The sequence below is a fragment of the Cavia porcellus genome, unplaced genomic scaffold (assembly GCF_034190915.1).
Source record: "Cavia porcellus strain 051 isolate PalLab524CR breed Dunkin Hartley unplaced genomic scaffold, mCavPor4.1 scaffold_15, whole genome shotgun sequence".
NCBI classification, from domain to species: Eukaryota; Metazoa; Chordata; class Mammalia; order Rodentia; family Caviidae; genus Cavia; species Cavia porcellus.
The window spans coordinates 8234120-8259069 of NW_026947498.1; the positions used below are offsets into that span (position 1 = coordinate 8234120).

General features: G+C 56.7%; 1 protein-coding gene across 1 annotated transcript in view; it reads right to left on the reverse strand.

Annotated features, from left to right (window-relative positions):
- Nucleotides 1–1014: 1014 nt before the first annotated feature.
- Nucleotides 1015–24950, reverse strand: part of Ubash3a (ubiquitin associated and SH3 domain containing A) — a 29903-nt gene continuing 5967 nt past the window's right edge. Inside the window, exons 4-14 of the mRNA XM_003463961.3 lie at nucleotides 24634–24832; nucleotides 22619–22788; nucleotides 21551–21759; nucleotides 15365–15488; nucleotides 9636–9735; nucleotides 8507–8629; nucleotides 6125–6217; nucleotides 3233–3377; nucleotides 2887–2993; nucleotides 2159–2268; nucleotides 1015–1578 (exon numbers count right to left, since the gene is read on the reverse strand). Coding sequence (XP_003464009.1) covers nucleotides 1444–1578; nucleotides 2159–2268; nucleotides 2887–2993; nucleotides 3233–3377; nucleotides 6125–6217; nucleotides 8507–8629; nucleotides 9636–9735; nucleotides 15365–15488; nucleotides 21551–21759; nucleotides 22619–22788; nucleotides 24634–24832 — 1515 coding nt within the window. The 3' untranslated portion in view covers nucleotides 1015–1443. The remainder of the gene's footprint in view (nucleotides 1579–2158; nucleotides 2269–2886; nucleotides 2994–3232; nucleotides 3378–6124; nucleotides 6218–8506; nucleotides 8630–9635; nucleotides 9736–15364; nucleotides 15489–21550; nucleotides 21760–22618; nucleotides 22789–24633; nucleotides 24833–24950) is intronic.

The following is a 24950-nucleotide window of genomic DNA, read 5'->3' on the forward strand; positions in this document are numbered from 1 at the left end:
GTTTCCCAGGGAGGACCAGTGCTGGGCATGCAGAGTCCCCTCCCGCAGCTGTGGCCGCCCTGCACGCTATGAGCGGTGATGCCTGCCTTTGCCCTCTGTGCTGTAACAGGGTTGAGGTCCCCATGCACATGGCTGTGGGGGGCGGGAGGACCCTGTGAGGAGCCCCCATCTACTGCTGGACCAGCGTCCTCTAATCAGAGCCGTGGTCAGTGCTCCACCTTCACCCGCTTCCCATCTCAATTCTTTACTCCAGACTGCAGTCTCCCTGCCCCGCCCCCTCCACTGGAAGAATGGGCGCCGGAAAGGGGGTGCACAGAGATAGAGGTGTCTGCAGTCCTCACACTAAGCGCCCTGGGGAGCAGGCACAGGCAGAGGCGTGGGGGGCGCTCAGCAAAAGCCCAGGGCTGAGGCTGCCCACCGTGACTTCCGTGGGAATAGAGACTGTCCTTTCTCTCTCTTTTTCTCTTTCTCTCCCCTCCCCCCAGCACTGAGGAGTGAACCCAGGGTTTTTACGTTGAGCTGTGCTCTCAGCCCTTCTTAAAAGGTTTTTATTTTTTGGAGACAAGGACTCACTGAGCCACTACGCTGCCCAGGCAGGGCTCAAACTTGTGGTTCTCCTGCCTCAGCCTCCCACATGTGGGTGCTACCACTTGAATCTTCTCTTGCTGTTAAGGATCTTGAGCTGAGAGAAGACCCTGGGTTCCAGGTCTGAGGCCTCCTGGGAGAGGAGGTGGGACGCAAAGTGAAGGACAGTGGAAGGAGAGGAACAGAGAGGTCCAGGGCGTTGCGCTGCTGGCCTGGGCGGTGGAGGAGGGGCAAGAGCTAGCCGCTGCAGGCCAGGCAAGGGCTCTGCCCAGAGCCTGCGAGGGGACCCCTGGGCCCTAGTTCCAGGGATCCCGACTCCGAGACTTGGGCGAGTCTGCGAGTGGTCGCCGTGTTGCACTGCTGCCCGTCACGCTAAGGATGTGGCAGTTTGTTAGGAGGCTAAGGGGGCAGTGGCCACAGCTGCACTGGTTCTGATCAGGGCTGTGGTGCCGCTTTATTGATGATCGCACCTCCCTCACCTGTGTTGATCAAGATAGGAAAGGGACAAATGCCCGGACCCCATGGCTGGCACTCGGGAGGTGGACAGACCTCCTCCTGTGTGTCTGTGTGTGTGTGTGCATGTGGGGTGTCGGCTCCTGACAACCAGGCTCCTGGGTCCCTCTCTTCCTCCAGCCATGGCCCGGGCACCCTTATCACAGGTCCCCGCACTTGTGACCCCATCACCTTGAGACACCTGGTCCTGCGTCCATTCTGTGTTCCCACAACCCAGCTGGCCGCCAGCAGAGTGGAGGCTGAAGTGAGGGGCAGGAGTCCCCGATGCCAAAGTGCACTTTGTGCTTCTGTCACATGGTTGAGGCAGGGACATCCCCATGGCGAGGCCGCACACTGGGAGGTGGCTCAGCTGCCCGGGATCCAGCTCCTCCAGTTGAAGGCCGAGTTGGCCCCGTGTGTCAGAGTCCTTGCAGGCGGGCTGGCCAACTCCCACTTCCCTTCTTCGTTCTCCTCGCAGAAGCACATGCCCAGAGCAGGGATCTAGAAAGGAGCGAGCGTAAAGTTCCTGAGCAGTGTCTCCCGAGACTCCCACTGCTGGGTTTGGGACTGGCCACTGGGGGGCCCAGGCTTTGCAAGTACATGGCCCTCCCAGGTCACCCGTTGTCACCCATTGCTCATCAGCCACCTGCACCCACCAGGCCCAGCACCCTGGCGTCCCACAGCTCCTGCCAGCTTGCCATGTGGCACAGCAGGTGGGGACCCTGTCCCTTCCCACCCATGCCACTTCCTGTCCTCAGGGGCAGAGCTCAGCCTGTTCTCTCCCCACCCAAATTGCTGGCTCCCCACTGGGCTGGGGTGGATCACAACATGAGCTGGAATTTCAAAACAGCTCACCCCTCGTTCGTCACAGTATGGGAGGCAGGAGCAGGGTGCACAGTGAGGGTGACATGCTTGTCCCTCTGGCCCCCTACTGGGCTGTGCTCTGACTGGCAGTGGGGCTGCACACCCTCAGTGGCCAGGGGTGGCTGGACCCCGACCTGCACTCTGAGGAGGGTGTGTGGCAGCCCTGAGCCTTCACGGTGGTGGGCCATGGATGCCAGAGATGTAAGTGGGAACGAACCTTTCTCACCAGCTGGACGAAGTCCCCGCAGTCCCGGGGCGGGAGCCCGAGGAGAGGCCGGGTGCAGACATCCAGGGCTGAGCCGTGGCTCACGATGAGGATGACGCCCGCTGTGGACAAAACACCCCAAGGTCAAAGCAGCCATGGAGAGCGCCTGGAGCCCCAGGACCTCTGCAGTAGGCTACGTCCCCAGCCCTTTTGATCTTTTATCTCAGGACAGAGTCTGGCTGCAGTCACTAAATTGCCCAGGCTGGGGTTGAACTCGACATGCTTCTGGCTCAGCTGCCCAGAGTGTTGGGATTACCAGGCAGAGCTCACCTTTCATTATCCAGGGGTCCCCCAAGCTGCGGGGGTGGAGCTGCAGGAGGTGCGTGTGCTCCGCAGTAGTGCTTTCTGCACCCTGGCTTTGTGTATTAATTTCAGAGTGCACCCCCTCTATATAGGGTGTTGGGGTACAGCTCCCAGCCCCCAGCCCCAGGGATGGAGGAAGGAGCCATCTGAGCCACCGTTCCCTTGGCACTGCCTAGGTGCTGGCAGCTGGAGGTGGGGGCGTGGTGGTGACTTGCCCAGACCTGATTCCAGAGCTCCCAGAATTGCATCCCGGCTGCTGCAGCCTCAGAGGAGGACCCTCCAGTTGGAGAGTGGAGTGGGGCTGGATGGGTCAGCTCCCACCCTAGAGGTGACCCCCAAGCCCAAGACTGCTCCACTAGTGGGCTGTGGACACTCACGTTCCTGTGGGCAGGCGCCCAGGACACGCTCCATGCTGTGTGCACAGCGGTCCGTGTACTGCACATAGCTCTCTGCAGGCAGGAGGGAGGACAGCGGAAATGCAGGCCTGGAAGGAGGAGGAGGTGGCTGTGCCCTTGGGAGAGGGAGGCTCCTTCCACCCCAGCCTGGGTTGACCAAGCCCAGCAGGGGAGGCAGAGGAGGACCTCACCTGGCCACCTGGGATCTCCTATCCTACCCACCGCCCACCGGCACTTTAGCTCCCCACCCCGTCTCCCGCCCCTCTTTAGCAAGCGTCACACATTTCCAGAGCCTGCAAAAGGCAAGAGGCGAGAGGCAAGGCGCAACCTGTAGTCGAGGTCCACGCTGAAGCCCGCCTCTCTCAGCTCTGCCTGCGTCATGAAGTTCGGGCCGGTTCTGCCTGCTTCCCACTTGGTCCACTCAAAGATCCCGGGCTCTATTCTTATCTTCAGCGTTTTCTCCAATTTGAGTTCTGGGTTCAACCAAACAGAGTATTTATCACGGTCTTCTAAACGATCTCTTCCCAGCTAGTTCTGACCTATGCACAGGTCTCAATATCTTTCAGAAAATATACTTTTTATTTCTCAACGAAGACCATCCTGGTATTATGCATGACTGTGGGCACTTCTGAGACCAGCAGTACTGCACAGTTAGGAGCAGTCTGCCCAGAAGGGCTGTCTCCCTGGGCTGGGAAGGTGTCACATGATCATCTGAAATAAAATGAGCTCCCCAAATGTGTCCAAGTCTGGGGGCCGGGTTCCTGCCTGGAGCACATTTGGAAAGAGGGGTCAACTTGATAAGGCTGCTTATCCAAGGTACATGGGGGCCTCATCTACAGTGCATAGTGGGGGCCAAGAGGGCTTGGGGGACTGGTGGGGGTGTGTGGCCTTGGGCCTCCTGTGAGGACACCTGAAGGCCACTGTCTAGTGAGATGCTCTGGCGATCGGCCCGGGCACTGGCACTGAATCCACAGAAAGCTCAGGCAGGATGGCATCTTAGGTCTGTCTGAGAAAGAGTTGCTTTTGTGGGGGAACTTTGGGGGAAGCCTGAGTCCCCTTGTGTTCTCTAGTTAACTCAGGAATTGTGAGTCCATGCCCTCCCCTAAGCACAGCAATCGTGGTGCTTGGTACATAAAGTAAATTCAGTAAGACAGCGTGTGAAACACACTGGCACTGGCGTGGTGGGAAACATTTCTGAGAACTTTCTGTTTTGTAGGCAAGAGACCCAAGTAATATAAGTTTAAAAAGCCCCCAAATTGGCATAGGTGGAACACTGACCAAGATGGGAAAGTTATGAAAAATGTTTTCAAAGCTCTTGCTCATATACTTTTTCTAATCACAGAGATTGGGCAAAAGAATAGTCTGTATCCTTCTGTCTGTGTCATTATGGTGAGGAAAAGGTCACAGTCTTCATGGATTCCCTGTGACAGTCCACAAAGGGTGCAAAGCCAGCCAAGATCGAAATTAAACTAGCTTTGGAGGGAGGTGCAAAACCACATCTGATGCATCCAGGAAAAATTCTCTATACACTGGGTGTATTGGCCCATGCCTTTAATACTAGCGCTTCGGGAGGCTGAGGCAGGAGGATCCCAGCCTGGATGACGTAGTGAGTCTTTGTCTCGAGATAAAACATCCATACAGGGCTGGGTGTATAACTTGTGCAGCCCTTGGGGTCAACCCCCAGCATCTAAGAAAAACAATTTAACACACTGCGGGGTGTAAGAGCCAGGGCCAGGACCTGGGATAGAAGACAGGAAAATCAAGGCATGGGTTTTTCTTACGGACTTGTGCATGGCTTTGCTGTGGTCAGAGCCTGTTACTATAGTTGTTGGGGTAATTGTGAATACCTGAAATCCCAAGGTAGAGCTACTTCCCGTGTAGAAAGTGTTCCCACCTTGTATGTGGGAGTTTTCCTCAGGCCAACGCCTTGGAGTGAACAACCAGGAAGGAACAGTGCAGGGTGTCAGATCGGCAGCTTGGGTCTCTGATTTTGTTGTCCTTGTCCTCTCTGTCCAAGGGCAGCACTGAGTGGCCACTTCTCCTCCCCTCCCTCAGTGAAGGGAGAGGCAGGCCCCACACCAAGAGGGGGAGAGGTAGACGCTGCGGGGCCTCGTCCCTTGCTTAGGGCTCTCAGCCTGGGCCCCTACACCACAGTCTGTGACTCATTGTTGAGTGAAGTCTCAGGAGAGGGTGTGTGTGTGTGTGTGTGTGTGTACAAGCTTGCACATGCTCATACACACATGCAGGGATGTGGCGAGGCTGCTTGCAAGCCTGCTTGTCGCAGGGCCAGGCCACGCTGCCTGTCTGGCTGCACCAGGCCTCACATGCTCGCTTTGGGAAGCTGACGTGGTTCTTTTCCTTTTCTTCTCCCATGTGTGGCACTGGGGACTGAACCCAGAGCCTCTGAACTGAGCTACCTCACCAGACAGTTTTGTTTTTCTTTTTGTTTGTTTGTTTTTCATTTTGAGACAGGGTCTTGTTAAGTTGCCCAGGCTGGGCCTGAACCAGTGACCTTCCTGCCCTGGCCTCTCACAGTGACCCTGCCTGCTGCTGCTTAGCATCATCTGCAGTCACATCCCCTGTCACCTGCTTTACCTGCCCTCTGTCTGCAGGGCCCGCTTGCTGGCCAGCACCTACTCCTGGCCTGGCCTTCATTAGCAATCTCCCCAGCTGCTCCTGGCCACACTGGCTGCAGGACACCTGGAGCTCAGGCCCAGCACCCAGAGGGGGCTCTTAGGGCCACCTGCTGGGCATTGTCCATCCAGCCCATTTCCTGGGCCCTCTCCCTGACACCAGAGTCACCCGCTCCGAGCTCTGCAAATGTCCAGCAGCCTCCCTTGCTCCCATCTGCTGGGGCCTGGTTTCCCAGGCTGTTTGGGGGTTCCATCCCATGGATGGATGCTCGGAAGCACCTCAGCTTCCTGCCATACCCCCGCCTGGAAGACACTGCCCAGCTCCTGGCAGCAGCTGTCCTGGGGTGAGTCATGCATTTGGGTCCAGGAAGGACGTGAGAGTTCCTAACTCTCAGGAGGAGGCCGCTTTCTAGGTGTTTAGACATCTGGCTGAGGAGTTGCAGCTGAGCCGTGTCATGAAAGGTGCTGACTGTGGCCAGCTGGTGGCCACTCATTGTGCACTATAAGGTGCCCTTTCTCCTTCCCCTGCCCATGGAGAATAGCCCAGAGGTCATAGCCACAGGCAAAGGTCCTGGGGTCTCACCTACCTTCCAGGATGTGGTTGGCCGTCTGCACGCAGCGGAGGGCGGGCGAGGAGAAGACCGCGGTGATTCTGACGCCGCTGTCCAGGAGTGAGTTCCCTGTGAAACGGCAAGCCGGACACACCCTCATGATCCTATGCCATGATAGGGGGGCTAAGAGGCTTCCGGACTCCTGCTCGGGCCAGCTAGAACCTGCTCCCCTGACCACCCGTTCCCCGTATGATATTATGGGGCTACAGGAGATGTTCTGGGACCCTGGCTGGGCCAGGCGGTCCAGTGAAGAGCAGAGATGTCCTCCAGAAAAGACTCTGAAGTAAAAGGCATTCAGCCCATGAGAAATCCTCCAATACTGTCTCAAAAGATGGAGGGCTCACGTACCAGGGGTGTGGGTGGCTCAGGGCAGAGTGGCCCAGCCCATGGGAGCAGGTAAGGAGCAGGCCAGGTTTCCTGCCACAAGGGTCTGAATGCTCGGGGGCTCTGAGCTCTTCTGAGGGCACCCAGTCCACTGATCCTCTCGCCTAGGGCCTTGAAACCCTGGACAGACACCCTGACCCACCCTGCTCAAGCTGGAGGGGCTGAGCTCACAGGCAGGCACTGCTGTACACATGTGGGAATTCACAGGCAGGGACAGAAGACTCAAGGCCATTCTGGAGGGAGGAGACGTAACCTGAGCACCTTCCCTGCCACACTGGAGGCCTTGGTGGCGGGGAAGCAGCAGGGTCTCTACGCAGGACAACTGCAGCATGTTGAGGCTAGCGGGGTTCCGGGGAGCCTGCAGTGGGTCAATTTTACCCCCCTACCCCAAAGCAAGATCTGAGAGCGCATTGGCAGCATCTGCAGATGCTGCTTCCAAGAATTGAAAGGTGGATGGGAAACGTCTGACAGAGCGTCCCTGAGCAATGCCGTACGGCAAGTCCTCTACAGAGCATTTCCGCTGTGTTAGCCGAGACTGTAACCACCCAAGTCTGTAACCACTCAAATGACAGGTGTGGAGAGGGTGTGCTCCTGACCTATGCAAATTTGAGGCCACTCTCCTGGGGCCTAGGGACAGCTGAGGATTTAGGTGGTCAGTCCATCAAGGGTACCAAGGGATGGCCATAATCCTATTAAAATAAGAGTGGGTACCCCTGTAACAGGAGCTTTTTATTTTATTTTGTTGTTTCTTTTGTCTTGCTATGCAGTTGAGGCTGGCCTTGGGACTCATTTAATAGCCCAGGCTGGTCTTGAACTTGCAATTATCCTCCTGCCTCAGCCTCTAGAGTGCTGAGATTGCAGGCAGGGACCACCATGCCTGGCTAGATACTAGAGTATTTTTAAAAAAGGCAAATTTCCATACAGAGACAGAAGACAGTGCAAAGGCACAGGGGAAGATGCTGTCTCTAAGCCAAGTGGGAGTGGGGAGCCTGGGCTAGATTTCCCTCCTAGCCCCCCAAGGAACCAGCCCTACAGCACCTTGCCCAGGGACTGCCAGCTCCAGAATTGCTGGCAGTGATGGTCATTGTCATCTGCTTTGCCCTGCACTGTCACAGTGGCCACTGGCCACTGATGGACCACATACACCAAGATGCTCCCAAATGCTCACGTGGGGAGGGTGTAAACATCTTAGCAAGATTGAGGCACGGAGAGGGCTGTGGAGGCCGCTGCAGCATGCACTGTGTGTATACACGCACACGCGCACATGCATGCACCCAGACATGCACACACACAGCCCTCAGGCTGACCCTGTAGCTGATGCCCGCCCCCTCTGACCTTGCCCAGGGATGTCCCCCTGGAGCCTGAAGTTAACCGAGGTGTCAGCACCATGTTCTTGCCACTGAAATCGGGCAAAGGCCGCACACCAGGGTTTCCCGTCCCTCTAGAGCTTGAGGGTTAAACTGTGTGCGGAATTCACTGCTGGGTGGTGGCTCTGGGGACCATTTGTCCTTCAGTGAACCTGTGGTGTGACTTGGATGTCATTTGCCCCTTTGGGTTCCCTTGGGGACTTTATCAAGGTGGGGCCAGATGGAGTCAATGATCTCATCTATTTCAAAAGTTCGATCTCATGGCGTGACAGCCCCAGACACAGGACAAAAGCCCATGGTGACAGAGGTTGCCACGGCGTTGCTGAGGGGGTGTGGCTTATAGTTCTTACGTCGCATCCTCGGGGCACGCAGGGCCTGTGGACGTCTCCTGTCCTCTTTCCTCTTTCCTCTTTCCTCTACTTCTTCTACTCCATTCCCACCTCTGCACTTCCGTTTCCTGCCCGGGTGACCTTGGGTGAACTCTCGGTGCCCAGGTCCCATGCTGGCAGAGTGGAGGCAGTGCTCACAATGGTGGCAAAGGACACGTGACAAGGGCTCCCTGTAAAGCTATGGTCATCGCTGTCTCCCGCCCGCTGGCCCTGCTTACCTGCGAGCCTGGCCTGGAAGGTTCCACAGGACGACAGCGGTGGGTCGCGCTCGAAGTCACTGAGTCCGCTGCTCCTCCTGGGCAGCTGGCGAGGGAAGTTGAGGTCCGGCCTGTAGTACTTCCCTGCAGCAGAGGCGGGTGTCATGTCCTGGCTGACCATGTTAGCGCGCAAGGGTCCCCCAGCCTTCCCATGATGAGACCCAGCTGCGTGGTCCCCTGGCTGTGCTGCATGGTGTGGACTGGACTCGAAAAGCCAAGCAGCTTTGCCAGGCATGAAGAATCTCCTCTAACACAGAGCCCCGGGGGATCATGGTCCCCTTTGTCCTGCAGCCCCTGTGACAGTGACCCCTGCAGCAGGAGCCAGATGGAAACCCAGCGTCTCCACGGCTGATTCGGGCTAACAGGGCAGGAGCCTCAGGTTGGTGTCTACTCTCGAGGGGAGCTGGGCTATCGTGTTGGCTGCAGCATGCCCTGCTGCCTGGGGGGCAGCGCACAGGTGGCTGAGGTGTCCCGGTGTAGTGTGTGACCCGGCCAGTGGCTTGAAGGCCGGTTGAGACCCAGCACCTTGTCTCTTTGTGTTTGACCTTGAGCTCCCAGGCCTGTTAGTCTGGCACCAGCACCCAGTGGCTGTGTGACGGGCAACAAAGGCTTCACCTGACCTAAAAACGGGTCACTGAGTTGGAGCCCGGAGCCCAGCCCCTGGCTCAGTAGGCGACCCAGGGATAAATCATAGCACAGGTGAGCTGTGCACAGTGGTGTCATTCCAGCATTCTGGAAGGCTGAGGCAGGAGGATTGCAAGTTTAAACCAGGCTGGGCAGCTTAATGACTTAACCCTGTCCCCCCATCCCCACCCCCCAAAAAAGTGAAGCTGAAGATATAGCTCAGCATGAAGATTCTGGGGTACAATCCCCAGCAGCAAAAATAAAAGTGGCAGGGCTGGTTCTTGATCAAGAGCACCTGTCATCTTCGTGGAGGACACCACCATACCAAGGGCCCTGTGCGCTCCAGCTCCTCTCTGAGCTCCTGAGGGGGTAGGGACTGGGTGGGGACCGGGCACCAGGTCCAGTGTGCTCACTGCGAACCATGCCTATGCCCATCCACCCATCGCCCGGCCCCAGCGCTGCCTACCGTCTGTTGTGGAGCACTGTCGCAGCCAGTACTTCCCGAAGACCTGGTCCACCCGCTCCCCGTGGCGCACCACCAGCACGCTTCGCCTCGCGAGTGTGGCCTGCAGGGAAGCCGGAGCCACTTAGAGACAAGCAGACTCACTCTGGTGGCACCTGGAGACCCGGCCGCCCATGTGACCTGGTCACTACTGGGGTAGGGACCCGGAGCCGCTTGTTTACTGGACAAGAGGGCATCTCAGAGACGGAAGGGAAGGTTGGCTCACACCACCATCCAGTGACTGCTGTCTTTCAAGCCCCTGTCCCTCTGCAGAGGTGTCTCAGACACCATCTCTGTCCTCATGCCTGTGTCCTGTGTCACCATAGTGTCCTGTGTTACCATAGACCCGGAGAAACAGGGCCAAATAATCTGTTGGACTTAAACCTTTACAGCCAGGATCTGAGCACACTTTTTGTCTTTTAAAGTTGGTTGCCCAAGGTGTTTTGTCACAGTAGTAGAATGACTGCCACCAGACACTTGTCTGACTTAGTAGATGCAGAAGCTGTGGATGGCAGGGCTGACTATTTTGTTCAGTTTCTTCTCAGTGTGGGGTGGGTGTGCTGGGGACTGGTGTGCTGGACACTGAGCTGACCAGAGGATGGTGGGACAGCTGTTTGCAGCAGAACCTTCTCTTCAAGCTGAGACCCTCAGGGCAGGCGCCGAGGCCCACTGTCATTCTGGATGGCACCACGGGCCAGCAGACAACACCTGCACTCATGTCCCAGCCCCATGGGGTACAGCCCGGTCCTAGCGTCAGACATCTGGAGGCTGTTCTAGAGCCAGATGGGGGTCCCCCCTCCACACAGGTCGCCTGGTGCTGCCCATAGCCCTGAGAACTCAAGCCATTGCTGCCTCTGTGGGGCCACACCTCAGCCCACGCTCCTTCCCCTGGAGCCCCAGATCTCCTGGGGGCCAAGGGACAAGTGTAGAAAGATGCTTTGTAGAGAGGACAAGGACAGAGTGCACAGTGGCTGTCACCAGACAGTTCAGGGAGTTCCTAGGGAGGACAGGACTCGGCCGTGCTCCAGCTGAGGTCGTCAGGATGGGTCAGCGGACAGTGCAGGGGACGGCCCAGTGTCCGCTCCCATCCTTTGCTCCAGCTTTGGCAGCACAGTTCAGGGGTTCAAATGCAGCAATGCCTTTTCTGGCTAGGGGGTTGGCATGCTCTTCCTCAGCCTAGCTCCATGCAGCAGCCTCCTGCTGCTCTCTGACTTCCCCTAAATCCTAGGCAGGGAAATACAGTGCGGTTAGCATCCTGAGTGGCCCCTTCTCCTGGGAGCAGGAGATTTAACACCCAGCCAGGCTGCAAATCACACTAGACTGTGCTTTCTTCTGCAGACACTGATGGAGCCAGCAGCAGGGTCCCCTTGGGTGTGCCTGGTGTTGGGAAGTGGCTGGGGATCGCTGGACGGGAGGAGGCTGGTGAGCAGAGGATAGAGGCTGTGTCGCCCTCCTCAGGGCTCCTGGGCTTAGCACCATGGACAGCTCCAGACGCCTCCAGCAGCCCAGGCTGACCTGGACAAAGGCCATTCCAGCTGCTCTGTGGACCAGATGTTCTAGTGACTCTTCTACTTGCAGCAGACGTGGGAGCTACAGTGTCTGTGAGAGCAAAGGACGCTTTGAATTGCACACATGCACTTTTGGAGGACCGGCCTTTTGAGCAGTGCTGAGGTGCTTCACGTGTCCAGCTCCAGGGCACAGCTCCGAGGGGAGCTTTGCCTTGCTGTCTTCCCGTTATAAGGCAGGGGACCACCGCTTCTGACATGTCACCTCTTGAGAAGATGCACTTGTATCTCCTGTCTAGCTGCCAGCAGCTGGCACGGCCCTCGGGTGCCCGGAGCTCAGCCTGCCTGGCTGCCGTCCTACGTGTTGGCAGTGCTTTGGGCTGAGGTGTTGGAATTTGGGGCCTTTTTACCCTGGTTGACTCTGGAGCACTTGTACTTTGAAATGAGAGAGAACTAGGGTGATGAAGTGAGAGAGGGGTACTAGGGAATGGGGTGGACCAGCCCCGAGAGCAGCGGTAGTGAGGCCCAATCAGCTCTCTAGGCAGAAGGGCTGTGTTTATGTACTGGGTTTCAGAACAAGGTACCCCAAACTGGGGGACAGGGGATAACAGGAATATATGCTTCCATGGCTCTGAGGTCAAAAATACAAATCCAAGACTACAAGGTTGGGTCCTCACACAGGCCCTGTGAAGGTAAGGATCCAATGTGTCCCACCCGAATGCTCCTGTGTTAAAGACATGGCTGTTGATGGATTTGGGGGCACTGATTGGATCATGTAAACTGTGATTTAATCAGTGGATGAATCCAGCCATGAGATCATACTTTGAAGCTGGGTGTGGTAGCATTCCTGTAATCCCAGTGCACTTGGGAGGCTGAGGCAGGAAAATTGTAAATTCAAGCCCAACCTGGGCAAATGAGTGACTGAAGGAGACCCTGACTCAAAATAAAAAATAAAGGGCTGGAAATATAGCTCAGTGCAAAGGCCCTGGGCTCAGTCTTCAGTATTGGAGGCAGAGGAGACCCTAACTTGACTGCATGATTTGGAGTTGGTAGAGACAAGCGGTGGGGCCTGGTTGAACAAAGTAGGTGTCATGGGGATGTGACCTGGGGGGCTGTCATTGGTCCTGGCTCCTTCCTGTATGGCTTTCTCATCCTCTCTGCTTGCTGGCTGCTATGAGGGAGCAGCTTTTCTCCCTCACAGCCTCTGCCATGTTGCTGTTCTTCATGAAAGGCCCACAGCCATGGAAACCCCAGACCATGGACTGAACCTCTGGAGCCACGAGCCAAGCTATAAACTGGGGAGCAGCTAAAGCTGGAGGTGGATCACACGTGTGGAGTTGGAGCCAGGCCCATCCTGAGACCACAGAGCCCCGAGGCAGTGGCGTGAATAAGCTGTCTCAGCCCTGAGCGTGCGAAGTGCCCGAGGTGAACCAGGTGAACTGGAGCTGTGAGAGGCGAGCTGTTGCTAGGCCGATGCGTGCAAATAAAGGCCTGCAGTCATTGGGCAGCTCTCTTCTCTGCCCAAGAGGAAGGGCTCCCTCTGGCCTCAGCTTTCCACATCTTCTTCATCTTGCTTTTATTTCTTCACAGTCCTACCCCAGAAGTTTCTCCAGAGCTGCACTGGACACTGCAACAAACCCATCCTCCTTGAAGCTGAGTCTCCAAGTTATTCCATCACAGTAGTGGGTGGCACAGGTCTCAGGGAGATGCGTCCTCCTCCTGCCAGTGTCCTTCTGTCCACACTGCCTCACGCCAGGCTGTTCCCATGTGGCTACCTCCTCTGGGTGTCTTTCTGGCCTCCTTCTGTAAGGACCATTGTGATGGCCTCTAAGGCCCCCTGGTCACCCAGGATCATCTCTCTCCTGGTCCTTAGCTCCAGGGCTCTGCAAAGACCCTTGTCCTTATCCTCGCATGCGAGGACTCCAGGGTTTACAGCTTCCGGTCTGTGCGGCCTTCGGTTCACCCCTTGCTGTACGGAAGGGGTGAAGGCAGAACAAGGGAGGGGCCAGCTTACGGGGAGGTGCATGTGCCTCGATCATACATTTAGGGAACCAGTCGGAGTAGCACAGGCCCAGCTCAAAGGACTTCTGCCCCTGGAGGGACACACTCCAGAGAGTCCTGTGGGGCCTGCTCTCACTCCCTGGGGACGGTGGCGTGTCCAGCCTGCACTGTCACCAGGTGAGGCAGGAGGGAGCCAAAGAAAGGCTAGGAAAGAAGCGAAGATGGACTGGCCTTGGAGCCCACTTTCTGGAATCCAGTGACCAAGGAAACAACTGGGAAATAAAGGTGGCTTGTAGATTTCTGGGCTGGAGCCACCTTCTGGGTTAGACGCTAGCCTGGAGCCAGGTGCCAGGTCTGAACACAGAGGGATGCAGTGACCAGGCAGCTTAGTGCAGACATGGCAGGTCCTGCACATGCGCACAGAGCTCTTCTTCATCCCTCGGTGACCCCGACCCTGATCACCACATCGCTGAGTATGCATTTGAGTCTGTGGGCTTCGGACACCAGGACAGCTCCTCCAATGGCCACACAAAGTCAAAAACTCCACCCATGGAGGGGCTGAGTCAGGCTGTCCCCTGCAGGGGTCACACTCAGACCCAACCTTCAGTCCTGCCCAAACCCTAAGGCTCGAGACCCTTGGCACTGAGGCCTGCTGTGCTCCTCCCTCTGGCCCGCTTTGCCCGTGGAGTGGACCCTGTCTTTCCCAAGTGAATCACTGACCCCACTGCTGCCCTTGAGGATCCTGCTCAGTTCTTTCAGATACCAGGAGCCTGGACAGGACCACACCATGGTAACACTGACACTGGGCAGCCTGGGCAGAGGGGCTCTTCCTGTCAGCTGGTGACCGGCAGATGCTTGGCTCCCTGGTCAGTGGCTCCTGGGCCTCTCTGGTTGAAAGCCTGGCTGGAGAGGACCCGTGTCAGCTCCTGCCTGGGTCTCTGGTGGTGTGGCTGACACTCAGGGAGGATGCTGGGAAGTGGCTAGGGTGGCAGGCGCAGTCCCACGGCCGGGATGCAACCGCACAGGTCTGTTTTCTTCTAAGTGGAGCCCACGAGTCCAGGCCACGCTGTCAGCATGCTGGCTCTCTGAGGCCTTTGTCCTTGGTTGGGGATGGGTTTTCTCTGTGTCCTCACGTGTCCTGCCTGTGTGTGCCTGTCCTCATCCATTCTTCTAAGGACACAGCCCTGTGGCTCGAGGCCCATGTGAATCAGGTCTACAGAGGCCTGATCCCCAAATGCCATCACAGCTGGAGGGGTCGGGGCTGTGAGTTCCCACAGATGGGTTCTGGGGACACAATTCAGCATCACAGTGGGGCAGCTATCATCTGGTCAGTGTGCTGTTCACCAAAATGCCACTAATAGGTCAGGTCTGGGTCTGCCTCTGGGGCTCAGGGAAGGGCCACACCACAGCCCTGTCCCCTGGTAGTGACACCCATGGTCCCCAAGGCCAGTCAGCTCCTGACATCAGCCCCCTGCACCCTGCCAAGCCCCACTTTGAGACCTGTGAAGGGAGGGGTGGGAGCGCTGCCTGCATTGATTGGGGTCACTGAGATAAGCAATGCTACACAGCAGGGTGCAGAGCGACTGCTTTGGAAACAGGAGGGCCAGAGAGGCCTTGCCACACATGTGACAGCTCTGTGCTGACCCCAGTGGCTACTTCTAAAGAAGGACAAACCTCCGCTCAGACAATGACCCTTTCCTGGGCAGCCAGGTACCAGATGGCCTTTGGGGACCGCATGGCATTGCTAGCTGCCCCCTTGCACCTTGCTTTGTTGGATGTGTCTGTGTGGGCGGCCAGGTTCAAGGTGTCCTCCTGCTGTGGATCCGGCTCCTCCACCCTGCAGCCTGGGCTCTCATCTCTCTCCTCCCTGCCTGCAGGAGCCTTCTTTGGGCTCGGTCCTTAAAGCAGGAATCTGGACATTATTGTCCCTTCCACTCCTTGTGTGAGGTCCTAGAACCATGACTTGTGTCCACTATGGAGTGCAAGGTGGGTCCCCTTGGCCAGGGAGGACAGACCAGATGTTGCCTCTTGGGCCCTAGGCCTGCTGAGAAGCATCCCAGGCCAGTCCACATCCGGGTCTGCCTGAGGGCAGGTGGAACCGAAGCTGAACCCAACAGCCCCACCTACGACAGGGTCCACGGAAAGCAGGTTTTACTTACTGCCCTTAAGAAGTGGGGGTTCTGTTACCTGCAGGGCCTGTAAGCTGCTGATACTCCTGGGTGTCGGAGAGTGGAAATCTCCGTTCCGCCTGCCGCTGGCTTCGGCGTCCTTCCTGGAGCTGGTGTCCGTGGCTAGACTGAAGGTGTACGTCCTGTGGGGGGGGGGGGAGAGAAGCCTATCATGAACAGAGCTGTGTCTGTCATTGCCATGGAAACGCAGCACGTGGTCCTGGAGGTGCGTGACAAGGTCCCGGACCACCTGGGCAGAGCAGATGATCCAGGACGCAAGGTCACAGCGCAAATGAAGTGCTCAGGACTGCAAATGGGAATTGCAGGCAATGTCATTGCTTCTGGCACTTCCTATGACGCTTAATTTCATGGTCCACTTGGCTGAGACACAGTGCCCTGGAAATTGGGCAAACACTTATCTTGTTTTAGCCTTGAGGACAGAATTCTGGAACTTCACAATGACCTACATCCCCAGCATTATTTTAAGTTTTACTTTGAGACAGGTTCTTGCTAAGTCATTAAACTGCCCAGGCTGGGTCTGAGCTCCCAGTCCTCCTGCCTCAGCCTCCCAGGTGCCAGGTCTACAGTTGTGCTAAAAGTGGTCCAATTTGAGGGGCTGAAGCATGGAATGTATTTTCATGGTGGGGTAAAATTTTCCCATTGTTTTTATTTCCCAGTGTTTTCTCATCTCTGCTATTTATTCTTCCCGGTGGGCTCTGTGTTCATCCAGGGAAGTTGTAACAAATGACTCCCTGGGATTTTGCCTGGAATCCATCAAACCTGGGAAAGCATGACAGTGAGAGAAGCGGGTACGCTCCTGTATTCCCCGTTCTCGCAGAGGTGTCGAGAGTTTATTTCTTCCTCCCTGCACGCACGTGAGCTTTTTCTCTGCCCCCGAGTCCTCCTGTGGCGAGCTTTTGTCCTCAGCCTGCTCCAGGGCTGTCCTGTGCCCATGGTCAGGCCTGGCCACCCACTGCCTATCCTGAGGTTCCTATTTCCTTGCTCGGCACGAGTGTCTTTCGCAGAACCGGAGGTTGAATGCAGACCCGGCCTCCAGGCAAGGCCTCCACCTCAGGGTCACAGCCCTAGTATTTTTTAAATTTTGAAACCTTGATCCCATATCTTGCATAGTCAGGTGCAGGGAGAGGATCACGGCCGCCCAGGAACTCCAGCAGTCACTGCAGACCCCCGATGGTCGTCGTAGATCCCTGATGGTCTCCTGTCCCCATGGGCAGCCTCTGAGGGAGAGCCCCTTCACAGGGCCTCATGGTGACAAAGGAAATGGCGGTCGGTTTCTTCTTCCGGAGGGTTAGGGTGGGGGCACCTGAGCGCTGCTATCAGCAAGTGACATCTGTGAAGTTTACAGTCAGCAGCAAACCGAAAGCATCGCTGAACTCAGAGATGCAGCGTGGATGGGTCAGGAAGAAGCCAGGGCTGCGGCCTCGGGGAGGACGGGAAGGGGTGGGGCAGCGGTGTGGACCTGAATGCCTGGTCCTTGGGGGCAGTGCGTGGGGCTCCGTGGTCAGTGTCATCCACCGGCATCGGGGCTAAGCCTCAAGATCATGGTGCCCAGGCTGTCCTTGAGGCCTTGTCCTTGGCTTGGGGTGGCCTCTTCTCCCTGAGGTCCCTCACACGGCCCCTCTGGTGGGCCTGGCCCTCAAGATCCAGTTCAAGGCTGTGGGCTGGATCAGGGCTTCCCCTGGTGACCTTGTTTTACCCTCATGCCTGATAACAAAGCTCTTCTCTGAGTGAGGTCCGGAGGTAGGTGGGGTGCTGTGGGGCAGGAGTTCACACTGTGAATTTTGTGGGGACCCAACTCAGCCCATGGCTCTGCTGTCTTTTTTTAAGGTCCGAGATGCTTGTGACCAAACTGCTCGGAGTTTTGAGAGTCGCTGCCTGGGTCTGCGGCAGAGCTGGGCGTGGTCTTCCCTGGACTCCAGCCTCGGCCTTGTTCTGGGCTCTGCGTCCCGTCCTGCCTGTCCGGCCTCCCGTACAGGTACAGAGTGCCGGGTCCCATGGGGTTCCCCGGGCTGCCCTTTGGGGAACCGGTCTGGCCAGTGTGGGATCCTCTCCCCAGTATGGCGGGTCCCAGGCTGGGGATGGGCTGCGCTCTGGCGCTCTCTTCTTGGGTTCCAGGGTGGGGTGCCCTCTGGCCGAGTTTGTGTCATCCCTGCCCAGGTGGTGTCCTGTGGCTGTGTCACAGTTGCCAGGTTGCCTCACGACACCACAGCAGGGTGGGGCTTCCAAAATGGGGCTCATCAGACACCTCTCAGTACCTGGCTGACATTTCTCTTCTTTCCTTTTGCCGCAGTTTTTGCTAACATTTATTAATTCCTAAAGAAGCTCATCTCCAGAAAGACACATCAGCGTGGCAGGTGGATGGTTATGCAGGCTACGGGCGCCGGGCACAGAGTTAGCAGTGACAGCTACGTGTGTGTCTTCCACAGGATACTCAGTGACAATGGGCTCTCTGTCTCGGGCATCGAGTGACAGAGCCTACCGGGGCACCCAGGTCACCTGGGACCTGCAGGTCAGGTTCGGAGTAACCAGGACATGAGTCTTTAGCGGTCACCAGGCAGGGTGATGGGCGGCGCCCCTTGATGCAGCCCTGGACACCAGCAGCCCCTGGACCCACAGCTGCGTCTGCATACCCCCCAACCCCCCATGCTCCTTCCAGGCCACCTTCTGCAGGCGTCTGTGCCCGGCAGCTGAGACTCTGTGTTAGAGCTGTGTTTCCTTCGATCCGAGGGCTGGGGACTCTGAGTCCGGATCGCCCAGCAGCCAGGTGCAGACGAGCAGCTGCCCTGGTTTTATCTGACTTCTTTATTTCTCCTTTGGCCCAATTTCCTCAGATTCTTTAGGTTTAAGATGGATCCATTCATACTTTGAAGCCGCAGTGCATTTTTAAGATACGTTGCATTGGAAGACAGCGAGGTTCCCCTCATGCGTCTGCCGCAGGAAGTCCCAGGCTCCCAGCCTCAAATCACCCCGCTGACGCCCTGGGACCTTAGGTCAGCACACACACACTCACACTCACACACACTCACCATGCATGTGTGTGCAGGCAACCTCCTTACCTCTGCTGCCCTCACAAAGTGTCGTGCCACACGCATTGTTCCGCAGATTGCTTTTGTCACTTGTTGATAAATGTTGGATTTTTTCTTTTTTTTTTCTAGTGCTGTGCTGCGTCCCTATCTTGGACGTATATTTTTCATAGCAAGATATAAAGTATTTATCACAGCTATGTTAAAGCTGCAAGTGTTTTATTATACGGATGTGTAACACTTCATTCCACCAGTGGTGGGTTTTTTTTGAGACAAAGTCCCACTTTGTAGTTCAGACTGGCCTTGAACTCCCAGCAGTTCTCCTGCCTCAGCCTCCCGAGTGCTCGAATTACCTGTGTACACCACAAGGCCTGGTCTCTGACATAATTTTTAATAGAATGCTTGCTTTGGGTAATGAGTTGGGGATTAGGATAGGGCTGAGTAAAGCCCTGGGGGAAGGTGGGCCAGTTGTTGGATCTTCCTGTGCCTCAGTTTCTCCAGCTGTAAAAGGCAGCAATAACAGTGCCTACTTAGGGGCTGCTGCGAAGCACAATAAACTGCTCAGGGCCAAGCCAGGGTCCATGCTTGGCCCCGGCAGGGTCCAGAGGTCATGGAGCTAGACTTATTCCAAAAATAGTCCCCAGCTGTTTGAGCCGAGCTCGCTCAGAGTGGGAACCTCACTGCCAAGTGTTGGGACCGTGGCTGCCTGTTCCCACCTGGGTGTGCTGTGTGGTCCCCACAGCACCCTTGGGTGGTGACCTCAGGGAGCTGCACTGCCTGCAGAGCTGTAGCTCAGGCTGGGGTCTGTGGTGTGAGTGGGTCCTCCATTTTGGGTACAGCCCACGGGCACTGTGCTGCCCACACTGTGGTGCGTGATCAGCAGACGGAACCTACACTCAGAAGCAGTCAGGCTCGCCTGGCCTTCCTCTGCGAAGACCCTCAGCGAACACCTCCCCACTTTCCCGTCTCCAGATCTAACTGGCTGCAGCTGGTGCCCCCACCCTAGCGTAGAAAGAGCACCCACTGACACAGAGAGCTGGGGTGAAGCGGGATGAGGAACAGAGCGGACAGACAGGGGTGTCCCCATGTCCCCCTAAAGCTGTCCTTTTCTAAATGATGTGGCGTTTCTCACAGTGACTGCTTTAGTGCGGTCCGGTGCAACTTTCTGCTTTTTAAACTGCGGTTCCTTGCAGAATCCAGCCATTCTGCCTACGGGCTTCTCCTCTGCTGGGCACCGCCCACACCTGCTTCATGATCTGCTCGGCACGGGAGTCTCATGACAGCATAGTTCTCAGGCAGGGAACAGTTAAGGGGCAAGTGTCGCTCAAATAAAATGGCACCCTCTCCACAGGCTCTAGATTGGGTGGATTGGACTTAGTGATTTGCTCACTAGCGGGGAAAACCCTAGTGAGACCAAGGAGGGTCTGAGGAGCCTCAGTCAAGCAAGGACATGAATTGGGGTGATGGGGGGGGTGTCTCATTTGGGTTGTCCCTCATCTGCCAGCCAGCTGTAATGGGGCCAGACACCCCCCCACACAGAGACTCTTCTGCTCCTTCACACTTGGACTTCCCCAACTGCCCCTCAACTGCCCCCAAACTTCTGTATCATTAAAACTTTCTGAGGCCCCTCCTTTCCCCTTATTCCTCTTAGTTCTGCTGACTGACACCCATGCCTGGTGTGACCCAGCGGTCACACAAAGCCATGCCTGGGAACAAACCTGTGTGTGTAGGCAGGCAGATGCATACATAGGCCTGCACGTGTGCTGTGTGTGTTATTTCACACGTGTTCCACACTGGGTGCACATATGCAATGCTGTATGTGTATAATATTTGCATGTGTTTATAATGTCTCTGCATAGTATAAAAATTACTGGTTTGCTGGGCGTGGTGGCTCATGCCTGTGAGGCGTGGAGGATCATTGTGAGTTCGAGACCAGCCTAGGCAACAAAGTTAGCTCAAGGCCAGCCTGAACTACACAGCGGGACCTTGTCTCAAAAAGACAAAAAAAAATTACTGGTTCTTCCCCACCTAAACTTGTATTAAGTTTGGTATCAGGATTATGGGGCCACTCTAACAAATACCTACAATGTGCAGTTTTGGGTCTGGACCATGAGCAGAGGCTGGAAGAAATTTTGGATGTAGGATAAAGAAACCCCATGTCATCACGAGCCGAGGGTTCACAGAAGGTGGGGGTAGGTGGTGGGGTACCGGTAATGCCTGTACTCTGGGAGGCTGAGGTGGAAGGATTGCATTGAGCCATTTAGAGACTTAGCAGGATCCTGACTCAAAATAAAAGATAGAAAAGGGCGGGGTATGCAGCTCAGTGCAAAGGCCCTGGGTTCAGCCTCAAGTACAGGAAACCAACAGTCTGGATGTTCAGGGTGCTGCTGGGAGAGCTCAGGAGGCAGTAGTGCCTCATAGGAAGTGGGGAGCAGGAGGTTCTGTTACAGTGAAAACAAAACCCAGCACAGGTGTCTGCAGGGGGTGGAGGTGTCTGAAAGTCTTGTTTTCCTCGTGTTGTTATGGGAAATGGGACAAGTGAGGGACACGTCACGGGGGAGGGGGGGACCAGGAGCCAAAGGCAAACAGTGCCAAAGGCTTTGAAAATCCTCGGCCTCAACAGGTGCTGACACTAAGAGGCTGCAGACATGGGAGGAAGAGACCCACGAGGGAATCTAGAGTTTCCAGGAAAGAAAGTGTCCATGACCCTGTGAGCTCTGGGGAGGATCTGGGGCCTCAGAGGGACCCAGCCCTGCCCACAGCCTTGTGACTCCGCATAGGGGACCCGGTTTAACCAGATCTGGCTCCTGACCTGTGAAAATCCTGTCTCAGCAGCTGACTTTGTGGGATTTTGTCCCAGAGAGGAAGAGGTCTACACAGCACCGAGCACTTGACGGTTTATGCACCGAGCCTAAGCTCAAGGCTTCCAAGGGTATTGCCTGGTGTTTGTAAGAAAGAAGACTTTTGCAATAATCGTTGGGCTTTACTGCCTTGGTAAAATAATATGAGGTGACCCACATCCTGAGTGTTATCGGCAGAAACCATGCGTGTATCAAGATACTCAATTGTTTTGCCAGCGTGGGCATAGAAGGTCCAGATGCATAGCCTTACAGTGCCCGCCACCTGGGCCACAGGGCCCAGGCCGTCCACACTGCACTCACCTGTGCTTGACCCAGGTGTCCGCCTCGCTGGCCCGCTCCGTGTAGTTCTCTGGTAGGAAGCCCCGGCAGCCTGTGCGATGCGAGGTCCCCAGGACCCAGCCCTCACTGGCCTCCTCCTGCTCGCTGGGGTCCACAAAGATGTAGTCGCCGGGGCTGAGTGTCAGCTCGTCCCCGTTCTGGGGCTTGTACTGGAACAGGGCACGGAGGGTCTGGAAGGAGACAAGGGGTTTGGGTCCCCTCAAGGGTTCATGCTAGGAAGTGACGTTGGAGCTGAGGTGTCATGTCTGGGGCCTTGCTTCCTCCCCTTCTGTGTGCCCAGGCGCCAGGGCCACGCTGTGCCCTTGTCGAGGAGCCACAGGGCATAGAGCGAAATGCAGCGTGGAATTCTAGGTAGATTCAGGGACTTATCTGTATGTCCTCCCTTTCCTCCTCCCTCCCAACCCGGTTACCCGCCTACTCGCCCACTCACCCTTTGCTTCCTTCCTACACGGAAGCCCCTCAGCTCTCGACGTGTGTCGCACATGCCTTCCCTGACACAGGTGACTATGGATTCTCTTAGAGTGGGGACAGAGTGGATACAGCAGCGCCTCGGTTCCCTATTTTCATCTGCGAACCACTTGGTTCTCAAACCGAAACATATGGCGCAATGTCACTCTTGCTTTGTGAATTCGCCTCTGGTGGTGGATGTGACCGTGGCCATCTCTGCCACCCGCACACAAAGGCAGCCACCTCTTCTCGAGTGGTGGAATGAACTGAGTTCGTGAGTAGAGGGACCGCTGTATTTACCCTGGGTCTGAAGGAGCACCCCAAGCTTTTTTTTAAAACCCATTAAGTCTCAGGAGAGGAGCCCTGGAATGAGCTACAGTAGGGGGAAGTAACAAGCAGCCTTGTTGCCAGCGGTCCTGACAGCAGCCCTTTGCTAAGATGACCAGAAATACCTCTGGTTGGTGGAAACTTCAGGGCTTGTGCCTGGGGGAGCCTGCTCCCCGCTGCACAGCAGGAAGCATGTGGGAAGGGGCGGGACCAGTGCTGTCCCCTGGACTCCGGGGAGGGAGGCCAGGCCCTCACCTGGTAGTGCACGAAGCGCATGTCTCGGGAGAAAAGGGCTGCCGTCCACTGGCAGGGGTGGCCTGGGGGGACAGCTCTGGCCAACTGCTCCAGCGTCCTCTGGTGATGGGGGTAGAACTTGTGGGCCAGCGTCAGGTGCAGCTGCTTGGTGCAGGGCTTCACGCTGCAGTCTGCGCATCAGGAGGGTGCAGGGCGGTTAGCATGGACCTCCGCACAGGGCACCTGCCTCCGCCCGCCCTGCCCCCTCTCGGTGGGTGCTTCCTGCTCAGGCGAGGCCTGGGCTTTCCCTGGTGCCCGGCTTCCCTGGCTGCAGGATGTGGTTGGATGCCACGGAGTTTTGGAGGAGGGAGGAGAGAGACAGAGGCACAGAACTATGGCTTGAGGGGTTCAGGGGCCTTGGGCGAGCTGATCTCCAAATGCCTGATGAAATGCACAGTGCCCAGCCCCCTCAGTCTCAGGGTGTGCATGGACTCAGCGCCTTGAGACCCAGACTCTAGTTCAGTGGTTTCCTGTTCTGTGAGGGTCTCTGGAGAGAACTCACAGGTCTAGCTGGGCATGGTGGTGCATACCTAATCCCAGAACTCGGAAAGCCAAGGCAGGAGGATCGCTCAAGTTTAAGGCCAGCCTGGGCTACAAAGTGAGTTCAAGGCCAGCCTGAACTACACACAGACCCTGTCTCCGGGAAAATACTGCGCACAGCATCTCTGCTTGGGTCTTAAAGGAGCCTGGGCGGGCTGAGGCGCAGGTCTTTGTGGGTGGTCTCTGTGCGCCCAGTCCTGGTCCTCCTGCAGGCTCTCAGGTCAATGAGTGGAGTGGCTGGTGTCACTGGAGCAGCCCGATCCTAATGTCAGCCAGGCCAGAAGCATTTCACATCCTCTGTCACGAGGGTCACAGCACAGGCCTTGCTCTGGGTGGGGGGGACAGAGGTTCCAGCCCCTTCTTCCCTTCCCAGTGGCACAGGTGTGGTCAGGTGTGGCCATCTGCCTCCCCTTGCTCCAACAAAGGGTGACTTGGGCCCAGATTTGCTGCCCCTGGGCGTTGTGGGACAGTGTATCCCGGGGGTCCTGCAAGCTGGTGGGACACAGGAATAGCTGCCTGCACTCCACGAAATTTGCTTGTAAACACACCTTGTTGTTCATAAAAAAAAAAAAAAAAAAAAAAAAAAAAAAAAAAAAAAAAAGCTCCAGGAAGACGCTGTCCCTTCCTGCAAGCTCTGTGGCCATTCCACCATCTTCCATGGACTCCACCCCACTCATGCAGCCCAAGTGGCTGGGCACACAGCCTAGACAGGTGGTGTGGGTGAGGAAATGTGTTCCTCAGCTGGTTTAGTAGCACGAGGGTGGACAGGGCCTCCTACACTGGCCCTGACAGACTAGGGATGCTGCCCAGCTGTGACTGGCCACTGCCTCGTGGGATCAGGCTGAGCCATGGGCCGTGGAAGTTTCAAGCCCCTGCCCTAGCAGTCCTGGTCCTGCTGTGTGAAAGTGTAGAAATGCTTCCTCTACAGTTCTGGAGGCCGGAAGTCCTTCTTCAAGGTGTCTGCAGGGTCAGGAGCCCCCCAACGGCTGGGGAGGGGCTGCCTTGACTCACCCCTTGAGGAGGCCCCGTGGAGGTGCTGTGTGACACCAGGTGCAGCCTCTGTGGCCCATGACTTTCTTGTCTAAGCGCCCGAGTCCTCTCCTCTCTGGAGGGAACACCGGTTGCTGGGTGTCGGGGCCGCTCTCCTCCGATGACTGCATCCTATCTATTTATCCCCAGGGAGGCTATTTCCAGCAAGGCCGCATTCCTTGGTGGTCCCAGCTTTTCAGGGGACACCACTGAACCCAATAAGGCTATTTTGACAGGCACCTTAGTGCCTGTGCCTCCGTCTCCCCGTTTTAAGGCGAGGCTGGTGAGTCCCACTGGGGACATGAGGAACAGTGAGCGCCTGGGGTGCCCAGCCTCTGGATGGGAGTTGTGCTGGGCACTGGGCAGGCCCTGGGGCACCTTGTCAAGCATCCCCTGCAGCTGCCTACCTGCCAAGACGGCTGCCTCGGTGGCGAAGGCGGTGGCGAACTCCCGGATGACGTCTGCAGGGCCGTCGCTGATGAAGAAGCCGAGGTAGCTGACGGAGGAGTGCAGCACCAGGGGCACGGTGGCAGGGAAGGACGCCAAGACCTGGTCCCCTGCCCTCTTCAGGGCCTCGTACAGGCTTTCCACCTTCTGGTCTTCACACTGGGGCGGGAGAGCAGCACCTTCCTCAGTCTCGGCCGGAGAACCTGCCCTCCCCTCCTCTTTCCTCCCCTCACACGCTCATCCCAGGTCCTGGCCTCTTTCTGCAGCCCTGGAGCCC